The sequence below is a fragment of the Polyodon spathula genome, chromosome 5 (assembly GCF_017654505.1).
Source record: "Polyodon spathula isolate WHYD16114869_AA chromosome 5, ASM1765450v1, whole genome shotgun sequence".
Lineage (NCBI taxonomy): Eukaryota > Metazoa > Chordata > Actinopteri > Acipenseriformes > Polyodontidae > Polyodon > Polyodon spathula.
The window spans coordinates 32014026-32028972 of NC_054538.1; the positions used below are offsets into that span (position 1 = coordinate 32014026).

The 14947-nt window shown below is 37.7% G+C and overlaps 1 protein-coding gene across 1 annotated transcript; it reads left to right on the forward strand.

Annotated features, from left to right (window-relative positions):
* Positions 1-4719: 4719 nt before the first annotated feature.
* Positions 4720-8250, forward strand: LOC121315847 (myc target protein 1 homolog). The gene is made up of 2 exons (XM_041250342.1): positions 4720-4911; positions 7188-8250. Exons 1-2 carry the CDS (start codon positions 4854-4856, stop codon positions 7712-7714), a joined length of 585 nt encoding a protein of 194 aa, XP_041106276.1. The 5' UTR covers positions 4720-4853; the 3' UTR covers positions 7715-8250.
* Positions 8251-14947: the final 6697 nt, after the last annotated feature.

Below are 14947 nucleotides of genomic sequence, written 5' to 3' on the forward strand. Positions count from 1 at the left end.
CTACTGCAGGTGTTACTGGGTTTGTGTAGTTTTGACATTGTGTGAATGAAAAGATTTAATAATACACTCCCCTCCCCCACTGACTGTAAAACTATCTTGCCGGTGCTGTGAAATATTACACATGTAGGGTCCATGGAGGAAAGGTGTCAAAAAGTAAGACTATTGTTATGAGAATTAGGTGACAACTAAAGAAAGCAGTCAATTACGATTCACATAATTAATAACCAGTATTTGCAATATTTACAACCTTGGACAGGATGCAATCATAAGACACTTGAAATTAATTGTTAGGCAAAGAGTTCCAGAAAGTAGAGGCCTGTCTTGGGCCATATTATATCTTGATTTAGGGATTTTAACATCAGCAGTTAGTCCACCTTGTAGACAAGACATAAAATGTGAAACTGGCTGTTATTCTCCAGTCTAAACCAACCTATCTCTATCTATCTATCTATCTATCTATCTATCTATCTATATATATATATATCTATCTATCTATATCTATCTATCTATCTATCTATCTATCTATCTATATATATATATATATATATATATATATATATATATATATATAGAGAGAGAGAGAGAGAGAGCGAGCACACACAGGCATGGACAAAATTTGGACAAAATCACAATTATGTGGTGGGATTGGAGGCTTGTTTGAAACTCTCTTTCCCTACTTTTGATTATTGAAAGTGGAACTAGCATAGAGAAATTAGCTCCATTAATTGTATGTGAATAAAACACTCCCATATATGTTTTGTTTCATTACAAAGAACATTCATTGGTAGTTTAGGAGTAATCAGCACAGATGCAGGTCTTTATAAAGTGGTTGGCTGGGGTGGGGTTTTTATGTGTGTGATTATATACTGTAACAATGAAAGGAAGTCCCAGCCTAAGCGATCACCTCCCAGTGGAAAGAATGTGTCTTTACCTTTTTTTTTCACAATTAAGGGATTTCTTGTTCTACTTCTGCTTTTATTAATACTAAGGATATTTTCACATTAAGTTTATTGAGTTTTGGATTTACTGCGTACAGTGGTATAATCTTTGATAATCTTTTTTTAATTTTTGGTCTATTTTTGTTAGTTTTTTTATGATGATTTATGAATTCCACCCTTACATCATTAAAATGTATCTTTTGTTTCAGTGTGATTTCAACTTTGATGTACTGTTCTTCTTGCCAAGCAGATATTTTTTTCCATCTGATCAGATGGCAGTTTATTGACTGTACGTTTCTGCTTTGATCGGTTAATACAGCAGTGTGTTAAGCCAATCAAAGGTGAAACAAGATTATATTTCTCCCAATAAACTATTCACAGCACGAAAATCATGAAATGGCATTCAAAACACAAGCGCATGTAAACAAGACTTTAATTTTTCATAATACTTTCATTTAAACAAAGTCTTTGGAAACATTGCAGAATTTGTACACTTCTGGATTTTTTCTTTTTTTATGTTAATCTTAATGGGGTTCGGGCAGAGTTGTAACAAGTCACCATAATTAGGACTCGAGTCGAGTCGAGTGATTGGGGAGTAAAGACTTGAGTCGAGTCGAGTCTGACATGCCGACCTTGAGTCGAGTCACTACACTGCTCAAATCGAGTTGGGTCACCAATCTGGCTCGAGTCACTTTGAGTCATTAGTTCTGACAGTTCAATATATCTTGATTTAATCAGATTACTTTTACAGGAGATTAGTAATCTATACATAAAAAAGAAAAATCTGTTAAATACAAAATTAGAATGCACAATAATGTGGTCATACTAGCCCCATTTATGTTCACTATTAAAAGTCCAGGGTTTCTGCTTTGTTTTCATCTTTCCATTTTTGTGAATTTGATTCCTTGATCTATTTATAAGCACGTTTTGCCACTGTATAAAGACCCCTTTCTCTGTGCTCAATTGGGTTGGGTGTTTAGTAATGAATGATACCACAAAACAAAGAACATACCTAATATTTTCTCATTTCTCAACTTTGACACTCCCCATTATCGTTTTGTTTCAGATACATTAACCAAATGAAAGAAAATTTGGTGGCATTTAATTTCATGTTGAGATATTACTTCAAGGTTTTAACACATAGGAGACAAATAGAAAAATACAGAAACTGAGGCAAAATTTTATCTAATTCACAGGTAACATACAATCTGTACTACATATCTCTCCTCAGTGTAAGCTGAGCTATGGAGTCTTTTTCCATTAAATGTCAACTAGACATTTTTAAGTAACAGATACTGTTTCGCAAAAGCACAAAACATATTAAAAAGGTGTCTGTTGGAGTCCTAATGGCTTAACAAAACAATACTGTACTGAAAAAAATACAAAAAAATAGTTAATCTTAAACTTCTAGTCACATCTTATACTTAACATATACACAAAACTTTAAGTATAGACATGACCAGAAAGAAAGAAAAGAAAAACATTTTAAACCTTAGTCTTTACCCCATTCACACTTGCGGTTTAGGCCAGCCCAAGGCCTCCTTATCTCATTTGTGAACGCTCGAAAAACAAAAAGGCGTGTTTGAATGTGTGAATCCAACGCAGGCCCTGGGCCAGCCTTAAAGCGTCAATGCAGTGACGTAACCACTCCCCTACTAGATCGAGCGTAGTAGATCAAACAATGTCGGTTTTAAGAGGTAGCAGCTGGGACGATGCAGAAATTAACCTTTAGCGGTCCATTTATGCAGAGCTTGTCAGGCACGCCAGGTCCAATTTATTTTCACACGCGCTGTTAATTTTACACACACTGTTTTAATTTTTTTTTCAAAGTAAAACAGGTTTATAAGATATTGAATCAAAAAAGGACAGTCCTGCATCTCCAGCCAAGCCCCACTGTATTTTTCACATCTCTTTTTTAGACCTGCATACTGATAAATCCTCTCCCGGTCACTCGTTTGACCACCAAACTCCTCAATAATGTGATCCAAGTCATTATTTTATTACTACAACGTCACAAAATCTCTGCAAATGTCCGTGATATTCTTTGAGCGCTGGATACAGAAGCAGCTATCTTCTCTATGTCCGTGTTATCTTTGTGGTGCAAGGAGCTATCAGATATGCCCTTTTGAGTGGAGTTCAGAGAAAAACTTGCAAGTTTTTCAAAAAACTCTTGGAAATACTGAGCAGCAGGCCGAAGATAAACCCACCACAGATGTTGGATTGTATGGGACCTACTGCGATCTCCAGCATGGAAAATAGCAATGGGGAATGCACTGAATATACCGACACTTTTGACGATGATGGATCAGTTGTGAATGGTAAGTATTTCTTCATTGTACAGCTTTCATTAAAAAAATAAAACTGTTTTATATATATATATATATATATATATATATATATATATATCAGGTTGTAAATCTCAATATCAGAAATCTGTCTTTGCTTCCAGTCTACACATTTTGATTCTGAGGCACAGAATGGTGCTATAGGCTAGAAAGGTGTTTTCTATTTCCTTAGCAATGGTCTTAGCAACCATGGCAGGAACCTGTTTATGTGCAAAATGACAAGATGACTGCGTGTGTTAGAGATGGGCTGCATGTATTGAAAAAGAAATAAGTTTGTTATTGATTTTATCATAAAGACAATGACTCAAGTCAGATGGAGGCTTTTTTATGTGACTCGAGTCGAGTCACGTCTTTTGAGCAGGGAGTCGAGTCAAGTTGAGTCATTTGATGATAATGACTCAAGTCGAGTCAAGTCACGAAAAATCTGATTCCAAGTCGAGTCGAGTCATTGACGTAAATCAGTAGCCCTTGTTACCAAACTGGTCTTAAATGGTTTGAGATAGTATTGACATATTTATTAATCAGGTTTCAAGAGGGTTTGAATGTCTACAGATAAAACTCAGGACACTAAAGCAACTGTACTGCAGATGGCACAGAAGGCCCATGTATGAAATAATTAAGTTATAAGATGGGACACCAGTGTTTGTTTTTGCTCCCCGGCAATGTGATTGGGACCTTCCAACTTTGTTGACTGCTGTGCTGAACAGTGAAGTAGGTGGAGTCAACAGAGATGAAGAGTCACATGATTTCAGAAAGCACAAAAAACCCAAACAAAAAACCACTGGCCTGCAAGCATGATTTCAGACAATGATGCAGAAACATAATATTAGAGCAACAGAACTCAGAACCATTCAGAATGATTTCAAACATGACAAAAAAGATGGGGTAAAGGAGATTGATATGTACTTTAAATTGACTTGAAAAGGCAATGGACTTTATTCATTATTCAACTGCCAAATAACATATACTGTATACTTAGGATGAACATACTAATCTTTAATTTAAATTATTTTCTGCCAAGTAAGATTATGTTCAGCAGTTGACTATAAAATGAAAATTACAGGGACTCTTTTCCCTCCGTTTCTTAAAAATTTGTCAAAATCTTTCCTTTTAAGTAGTTAGTTGTAATTTTGAGCTTCAATGTTCACCACTAATTTGCATAATCTGATATCAGCTCATAAATACAGAGTATGTCTTTGTACCAGTAATCTCCCATCCCGCAGTTTGTTTTAAGAAGTTAAAATTAAACTTTTGATATAAGCAGGCCAGTTTACAATGATGAAGCCATTTCATCATTGTTCTTCATTAATTAAACTTGAGGAAATGACGAGAAAGGAAACTATTCAATTTATCAGGAATTCTGGTTCTCACAGATAAGGCTGTCCTTGCTAATTTGAGTAGAAAAGCAGGAAATGTTACACTGATGTTTCCGTTTTGACAAACAACAGGGTTGCCTTTTGTAAAGAAATGTTTTACTGTGTGGCATTACTATAGGGAACAAGCAATAGATAAGTGTAGACTGCATGTGAATTTCTCTACTCTTCTCGTTTTACCTATTTCTGTGGATGTTATGGATCCCAATCACAATGAAACCCAACATTATTTGAAGCTGCCAGAGAACTTCTATGGTAAGATGTATCACTCATGCTACTAAGCTTTAGTAAAATGTTATATTAACATTAAAACTCGACTATTTTCTCCTTATTATCTTGATTTACATCTAAAATGTGTAAAACTAAATGGAGTAAACTTCACTATGTGGTGTTAATTGTCAGAAATATACTGTCTATTTAAGAATGTTATATAAGTAAACGGAAGACAATGCTGAAAAACAAATCTGATTTATCAACAGTACAATACTGTATTGTGTAGGGGAAAGGATGGGAACAATCAATAAGCCTTGTTTTATTCTGATAATGATTTGTTTTGATATTTATTTAGAATACATATAATATTGTATAGTGTGTATGAGACTAGCTGATATCCACTCTGTGATTTTGACCTTGAGTGGAGTGAAAGCCAGCATGTATCTTGCACAACCTATACTACATTCTTTATAATATGTATAATAAGCATTTATATATATATATATTTAAAATAAGAAGAAATAAACAGAAAATGAATCTTAGTGTAATATAATTTCCACCTGATACAAACTACCTGATACAAGCTGTCAGATATAAATAAAAATAAATATCAGTGTCTCTACAATATATGAATAACTAATAAATGTATTAATCTTATAGAAAAAATCTATATAACTTTTTTTTTAAGGAATAATGATACAGATTTGAGCGATGTGTATGAATTGGTTATTATTTCAAACACTACATTAGAAGTAGCATAATATGTATAAAAATAGTCCTCGTATACTTTAAGGGAAATATGTGAATATTTAAAAAAAAAAAAAAAAACTCTAAATGTTTTCCTGCCACCTGGTGTTATTTTTCACAACTACGTGCGAGTCAGACAATACTAACAAACATTTATGTCATGTTCAAAACATAACAATAATACATAAGGGAAAAATATGTGTACTGTATTTCTGAGTTTGAACAGTAGCAACTGTTTATTTATAAATAACATTTGTTCAGTAAACTTCATTCCTTCATTAGCTAAAATGCCATGTAATTTCTACTGCAAAAAAGCTAAATAATAATAATAATAATAATAATAATAATAATAATAATAATAATAATAATAATAATTAGTTCTTAATAAATTAATCTAGACTTTGATCATTTTTCAATTAATTAATTAATTGAATTGTAATAAAATGTGAAATGACTAAGCACTCAGAGGAAGGCTACACGCTTATGATCAGCACTTGAACATGATCTGGGTGATGTAGAAGAGAATGTGACCACAGTAGAAATTGATGAGGAGACATATGAAGAAATTTATAAATCCACAAAGAGGAACATCCCAATGCTGTTTGTTCGAGGGGATGGTGTAGTACTGGTAGCTCCTCCACTGAGAGTTGGCTAGATGCACACATCCTGGAAGAGAATGGATCCAACTTGTTGAACTGTGCTCCCCATTGGTAGTGGAATGTTTTTTTAGAAAAATATTTAACCCAACGTTTCTAGAACCACTAAAATGTTTTAGAAATGTAGACATACTATAGTACCGTTGGCCATCTGTCATTTAAATTGGGTATTTACCTTTTGTTAGTGTTTAAATTTAGTTTACAATGTCTGTGAGAGGTTATGGGTTGTGTTGATCTACTTTGAACTAGTTCATTGCCATGGCGACCATTGATCTTACTGTTCTTTATGTGGGGAAAACTGTACTTATCGTATCAATTTCACGCTTGTTCCGAGGTATTTTTATATGGGAAATTTGTTCTGAACTGGTAAGGGTATACTGTACTGTTTCTGTACTTATGTTTTAGTATTACTACTCTTTTTGGAGACAGTCAACATTTTAAAAAATCTGGCAACTGAAATGAATAGTACTAGTTATTTATTTATTTATTTATTTGATGATAAGCCCTTGTAATGTAATTAAGGCTTACTGTAGGAAGGTCATTGAAACATTTTTAAATGATAATAATTAATAACGTTATTTTTGTTGGTCATTCACTATATGGAAAACAAGTCCAAGGTCAACATTATTATTTTTCTTTTTTACCTTATCACAGTCAGAAATTTTTAGGGCTTAACAACTGTAATTACAAGTTCAAGTATGAGGTCGTTATCTGTGGTTTCTTTCAGAATTTGGTCATCTTGAGCTGGAATTCTCAAAACAACCAAATTCTGCTTTAGGCTGCCAACAATAAGTAGTGAGTTCATCTGTTAAAGCACAATGTATGTGAACCAGCGAATGCTAAATTATTTAGTATGAGATCCTGGGAAATATACTGTTTACCACAATATTACATATGTAAATATTGTTTCCACAGATCATTTGATTCTGTCCTTCTGCCTGTCTATGGTGGTGGGCCTGATGATCGGTGCTGTCGTTTGGATCCTCTTGACATGGCTGTCTCGGCGCAGAGCCTCGGCCCGCATCTCCAGGCGAAACCCCAGGCAGTCGCGGACCTCCCCTCACAGCCTCCTGCACAGCCGTTCTGGGTTTTATCGGAACGGCAGCTATGACCGGAGAAGCAACAACAGCCTGGCTAGTGCAGCTCTTACTTTCCAGCGCCAGGCCTCTCTGGAGCAGGCCGACCCATTTGCCCGGAAACCCAGCTTCAGGGCCTCGACATTTCACCCGCTACTTCAATGCAGCCAGATCGCCCGTGAGGCTGAGGAAGGGAGCCAAACAACACTCCCGAGAAGCAACGCTGGCTCTGCGGTCAATGTGGGTGGTCTGGCCCGGCCTGACTCCTTCTGGTCTAATAGCAGCTTGCGTGGCTTTCACGCCACACAGACCCCACCTCCTGCCTATGAGACTGTTATTCGAGCTTTCCAAGAGACTTGTACTTGAGTTCCTGTAATAACTGAGAGAGAAAGAGAGACCAAGATTGAGAAATAAAGGAAGTATTACTAAATGTATTTAGTCTAGTGACTTGTATGTTATGGTATTCTGGTAAGTTGAAACTTGACTTAAATTACATCAACCACTTATTAAAGCTTATACAGTACAGTAAAATACTTTATAGAATGGGATATGGTATGTTTGTTAGTTTTGCTGTATGTGTTCTTGTATTATATATTTTTTTATAATAAAATTGTAATGTCTTGTTTTTGAGAAATATCAGTGACATGTAATAACACTAGATGCACAATACTACCAGCTAAAATGACAGTCAGTGCAAATGTTTTTGTTTTGAGTCAAAAACACCAGAACTCAGTTTACAAAAGCCCTCCAAAGCTAAAAATGACTTTTATTCTATACATTTCTGTAATCATTTCTGCTTACTTTGTAAAAAATGACAATGTTTGATTTTGTACTTCTTTTTGTACAGATAAGGTCAACTACCAAAGTAATTCCCTCTAATAAAGGGGTTATATTCTGAAAAAGGTAAACAGTGTCTTTATTGCTATTTTAAACCTTTAATCATTTTAATTAGTAACGCTTTGATTATTCTTTAAAAAATCGACATTCTGGCTGAATATTCAGCAGTCATTAACTGTGTGATGATGCCCTCTAATGGAGCTTCCAAGGTGGTGAAGTTATGAGGTTTCTAAACTTGGAAAATCTACTATCTACTATCTACTGTGTATACTATTGCTTTTGACAACCAGTTGATTTTATGTATCTGTTTTAGAAATAGTATATCTTGGTTTCTCTAATCAGGCTGCAGAAGTTGTTCTCAGCTCACTGGCATTGTGTTGCTGTAGTACAGATGTGCAGCCATTGGTCTATGAGGCCTTTGTGTAATACTGTAATGCAGGTTCCTTGTCATTAAGCTCTGGAAAGCATGATATAATCCCAAGATACCTACCTCACAAGACAGGCATCCCAAAGCCTATAGGCCTATATTAATATAGGTACACAAACATACATTAATAGGACAGCGTGAGTTAGTACAGTTAAATGTGTTATGTGTTATTTTGAAAGTACGTTAAAGAAACTGCGTAATATATTTTTTTCACATGTTTTAATTACTTTTAATATAGGTTGCTTGTGTTTTGCAATGTTGAAGCTCAGATGATGGAAAACCACAACTGTATCTTTTAAATGGAAGCATACACCAGTAACTCATATTTTTCTAAGTAACATGCATACTTTGTTTTATGTATTGCTTTATTTTAATTTTAAAAATTGTTTGAGTTAATGTAAATATTCGTGAAAATAATGTATCAATCAATCTTTATTTTATATAGCGCCTTTCAAATTGGAGCACCATCACAAAGCGCTTTACAACATGCAGTAAAACACAAGGAAATCCATAATGCTTTAAATAGAGAATTAATAAAACACCAAAAGCACGCAAAGACAGTCTGAACCCTGTCACACACCTCCCCCCACATGTGCACAACATAACATGGCCTAAAAAGCCACCTCCCCCCGTAAAACACCCAAAGTTTCTTCTCAAAGTCCAGGGGGAAGAACAGAGGATTCACTTGGCCCAACTCAGTGACATCCCCGGGGGCGACGACAGGCAGGCGTCATCCCCGGGTGGTGCGGGCGTAGCATCCCCGGTCGAGGCAGCTCCAGTGACCCCAGGTGAAGCAGCAAGGAGGCGACGGCAGCAGCGGACCCTCGGGAGGCGAAGGCAGCAGCGGACCCTCGGGAGCCGAACTCGGGAGGGGAGCCATCGTCCATTGAGGCGGCAGCGGGAGCTCAACTTCTCTCTCGTACCCTGTAACTGATGGCTCCACAGATGATGCGGCGTAGCAGACAATCCCCCAGGCGAATCGGAGGAGCAGGCAACCCCCAGGCGATGCGGAGGAGCAGGCAACCCCCAGGCAATGCGAGACAGCCATTCTTGGGCAAAGTGAGGCAGGCATCCCCGGGCGGCGACGTGAAGGCATCCCCGGGCTGTGGCAAACTGCAGCTTCTCTCCCTTGGGTGGTGGAGGTAGCTCCAGCTCTTCTGGTGGTGGAGTTGGGAGTGGTAAACAGTCCTCTCATGGCGGTGGATGCGGAACCAGCCGTTATTCACCCTCTGCTGGTGGAGGCAGAGGCAGCTCCTACTGTTCTGTTGGTGGAGGTGGCAGAGGCAGAGGCAGCTCCTGCTGCTCTGCTCCTGCCAGTGGAGGAGGCAGAGGCATCTCCTGCTGCTCTGCTCCTGGTGGTGAAAGTGGTGGAGGTTTCTTGCACTGGAGACAGCCGGGCATCTCCCTCTTGTACTGGAGACAGAGGGACTTCTCCCTCCTCCTGGAGAGCAGGGCAGCTGACCACCCAGTGACCCTGTTCCCCACAGGCAGGGCACTGGTTCTTGGCCTCAACAACTACTGACACCAACTGTGGCAAGTTAGCCAAAGTGAGGAAACTTAGAGTCAGAAAGTGCAGCAAATAAAGTACTTTTAATTAAATAATAATCAACACACAAAACAAAAGGGCACGATGGCCAAATAAAAAGACATGCAAGATAATCTAAACAATAACTAATAAACAACTAACAAAAACACTGCTAACGTACTGTCACTCATCACTACCAAACAGGTCCTCTCACTCTCACAAACACTCATCAACTAACGCTCCCAACCACTCCTTTAATACAGGTGTCTGGGCCAATTGATTAATTAACATTAGTCCAGGCACATTCCACACACAAACTAATTTACTCACAGAACCACCCTGTAGACGCATCCACTCTAAACAACACCAAAAACACATAAAGACAGGTTACTCCCTGTCCCACCGTACTTCAGATCAACTTATCCTGAAACGTAATATTAGTTAAAAAAAGGCAACGCTGGAAGCCATAATTATGGAAGCCCATTTCTGCCACAAAAAAATCAGAAATATACTTTAATATAACATATGTTCGACATACTATCTTATCTCATTATTTTGACTTAATATCTCAGCATTTTGACTTACTATCTCGTTATTTCAACTTAGTATCTTGTTATTTTGACTTGCCATCTCACAATTATGACTTAAAAAAATAAAATAAAATGCAAAAACTTAGTCATGTATGCCTACTTAGAAAATCCAAGATGGCTGTGAGAAAAAAATAGTATTGTAATAGGGCATCACACTGTGTATGTGTTCTCTCATTTCTTCTATGTGTTATATGACAGTGTTGTGGGGACTAAGCTGTTGTTCCCAATTCTCCTTAATCACATCTAACAATCCCCTGGGCCTGTAGGAAAACAACAGCTCAAATGGTGAAAAATAGTGGATGCCTTGAATACCTCTCACAGCGAACATCAAAAACGGCAGCAGCTGATCTCAATTTTGCTCCATGGTCCATCTGAGCATGGATTCTATTAAATCACTCGACTAGGCTGTCAGTCTGGGGGCGATATACAGAAGTGTGCAGTTGTTTGATTCAAAGCAATTTATACAAATCTTTCATTACCATGGACATAAATGTCGTGCCTTGGTCCATCAGGATTTCTCTGGGTAAACCTACCCAGGAGAACATCTGTAGCAGCTCTCTGGCAATGCTCTTGGTGTGGGCACTACGCAGGGGAATGGCCTCTGGATACCAGGTGGCGTAATCTACCACAACAAGTATATGTTGAAATAATTTTGCAGACCGTGGTAATGGTCCAATTAAATCCATAGCAAGTCTATCAAATGGCGTGTTTATCATTAACAATTAATGGATTCATGGATTAATGGATTTCGTAAAACAGGAAGTGTGAGGTTCTCTGACAGTCAGGACACCCCTGGCAATACCTTACCACATCCGCGTACACCCCTAGCCAGAAGAAACATTGTAACAACCGTTCTTGTGTTTTTTATCTCTGTAAATGTCCACCCAACCAATGGCTGTGGGACAGGCGCAGCACTGTTTGCCGAAATGGGGTTGGTACCAACCGCTGCTCCACTGTGACATCATTGGACTTCATTACCTAATACAAGAGATTATCTCTCATGAAAAAATTAGGAAAAGTGAGTACATAAGCATGGTTTATAGGTATATCATCTATTTCTTGACATTCTGTCATGCTTTTTGTAGTGTGGGGTCTTCCAGCTGAGCAGTACTAAATCTTCCCCTATACTTAAAGCAGGAGGGAAAATCTCGTTGTCATAAGGATTTCCAGGCCCCTTGCCCTGCTCTTCCAGTTTCTCTTCCTCTCCAAGAAGGACGCGTGTGTTGGCCAAGGGAGCTGGGTGGGTAAGTACCAATTTGTTAATTTTGGCAGAGGATGAGGGGCTTTGGGAGTGTTCTTTGCAAATGTTAAACAAACAAACAAAATAGTCAATCAACCAAACAGGCGGAGGTGTTTCAGTCTCTTCGTAGGTTCAGGCCAGGGTTTGTTATCATGGGTAGTTTTCATACAGAAGTATTACCAAGTGCCATACAGGTTCTCCAGTCCAGTCCAAGTTCATTGTCAGGTGTTCAATCCTTGCTATAATTTTCCTTTTCTTTCTTTTGCCAAAACCCTTTTCCAAAGTGTTCTCTCTCTCCAACGCCCTCCTATTCCTTCACCTGCCAGGATCAAAAGAGAACAAAAGAAAGCCCAGTGCACAGTTAAGTAGAGCAGACTGACTGTTATCACCTGTCTACAGATTTGCCTTGATTACACCTGGAGACAGGTGTGGCTGTTTTGCGGCAGTCTGGAAATTTCCACTGAGCTGTCCATGGTCCTGACTCTGTGGAATCCTTTGTGTTGCTGTCCCTGGTCCTGGCAGTCAAAAAAGAAAGAAACATTGAAGGCACATAACATCCATCAACAACAAACCCTGAAATCGCTACATTTTATGCATTTAGTTTTTAAATAGTGTCTCCCTAAATCCCCCTTCAGTAATAGTTGTCCAGACTGGTTGTCTTTTTTTTCTTTTTTTTTTTTTAAATCACACCACTGAGAATTAACCAATCACACAGGCAGTTTAAAATAACCACTGAACATAACCAATCACACAACCGTACATATTCATTACTGAATGAGGGCACGCCACATGACCCACATCTTTGGGAGCCAATAGGGCTTGTTGTTGTTGAAAAACCTGGCAACCCTACGTTGTGCACAAATTCTGGCAGTTGGAGGCGGCTGGTGGCAGATGTGTTTGAGAGAAGGTGATTTTTTTTTCTAAATTAGATAAATAATGGCAGCTTCTAAACCTGCCTTGGGTAAATGGAGTAAATATGGCAAAAAGGAACTGAAATCGTGGATTCAACCAGTTGTGAGGGATGTCTCCATTGTGATACAATTGTAGCATATCTCAATGACCTCGGGGCCTAGTACACAGGTTGAACTTCCTAGGGTCATGTCTGGTGGCCCTTTTTCACAGGGAGACATCTGTTTTCAAATGCTACATTTTCAACAAATTTTCACATTTTCAGCATGATGGTGTGTCAAGTTTGGATTTCCAATAGCTTTTGAGCTCCAGTTTGGCAAATCTAAATTGGGGTCCTTTCCAGCTCGCTTGGAGGGATCGACAGGGGCCCCGGGGTGGACCCCTGTACCAATTTTCAAGCCTCTGGGAACCTCAGAACCCGAGATATAGCACCCTGAAAAACTTCTATCTAGCATTTGTCCATTAGTCCAGGAGGCGCTGGTATTCCCACCGCTCTCATCACGGGTGGCAGGATGAAGCTGAGTGGTGATGTCAGGCCAGAAGCACTGAAGGAATACAAACCAGGTACTGCTGTTTAGAACGCGGTCCAGCACCGTTTATTTAAACAAATAACAAAAATAAAATAAATATTTAAACAAGAAAACACTACTCACAGAGCACAAAAATAAAAGGTTTAAACAAAAATAAATCACAAATACAAATAGGTCAGGCTGGGCAATCGCCTTCACTGTTCCTATATGTTTTTTTTAGTTTTTTAAATTAATCTCTCCTCGCTCGCTCTCGTTCCGCCTCTTGATCACCCAATTCTAACGGCAGAGAGCTGCAGGATTTTATGCAGGTGACCATCTCCCAATTAGCAACAAATTAATCATCTAATTAATTCGGGAGATGACCACCTTCTGCACAAGGTTTTTAATTATCTCTGGCAGAGGACAAGTTGCCAACCTTGCCTCTCCCAGAACACACCCAAACAAAACAATAACAAAAACAACACGGCTACGCCTTCATAAATTAAAGAAATAAATAAATAAATACACACGGCTTTCATTGTCATCTAAACAAATCCAATACAATAAATAAATCAAAATAAACAAACACAAAATATACTGCACAGGGGCGGAGGGGGAAACCCTGTTCTAAAAATAAATACTGTACAGGGCTGCTCACCCTGTTACACTTGTAAATAGTTGTTTTTTAGAAACTCAGCTGTCAGCTAAGCAGAATATCCCAAAAATTGGGCTGAATTCGAAAATGCAGAGTCTTGGATGTTATCTATATCATTATCATTATCTTTGGGACTTAAATGAAAACAGGGACAGTCTATATGTAAAACTATGAATACATTAGAGATAAACTAATGTATCCTGTAACAGAACTGTAATAGCGTGGAAGATCTATATTTTATATTAAAATATATCGCACAAATGATTATAGATATATGCTATTTGAAAAAAAAAAGTACACCACCACAGAAAGCCAATTCTTACAGTCATGCATTACATGATCATTTATATAAAGTAATAACCCATAGTTTGTATATATTAGTACAGAAAAATACCACATTATATTTTAATTGAAAGGTTGTGGAAAGCAGATCTCTCGTTCTCTCTCATCCTCTCTCTGATCTCAATGTTAAAAATACCTGCAAGCTTTTCCACTCGTGTGACGACATATTCATTTGACAGACATGGACCAATCAAAACGCAAGACTGTTATGTGATTCCATCCTAAAAACTGGGCCTGTGTCATACCTCTCAAGATAGTTAGTTAAGTTGTAGTTTCACATGGGGTTTTGGGAAACACATAATAATAAAAATAATAATAATAATAATAATAATAATAATAATAATAATAATAATAATAATAATAATAATAATAATAATATAATTGCCCAAAATCAATGAGACCTCTCTTTTGGGGTGGGTGAATATAATTTAATGTAATACAGTTTGTTGGGTGTGCGGTCCACCAATCACTCTGTTGATCATAAATACTTTTGGTACAACATTTTATTCTTAGTGAGATATTTAGTGTTGGATCCAAAGGACCCACAATGACATTCTGAGGTTTA

Coding starts and splice junctions, on each gene's coding strand:
- LOC121315847 (XM_041250342.1), top strand. CDS start 4,854: ATGGATCCCAATCACAATGAAACCCAACATTATTTGAAGCTGCCAGAG. Junction 4,912..7,187: donor GCTGCCAGAGAACTTCTATG/GTAAGATGTATC, acceptor TTGTTTCCACAG/ATCATTTGATTCTGTCCTTC.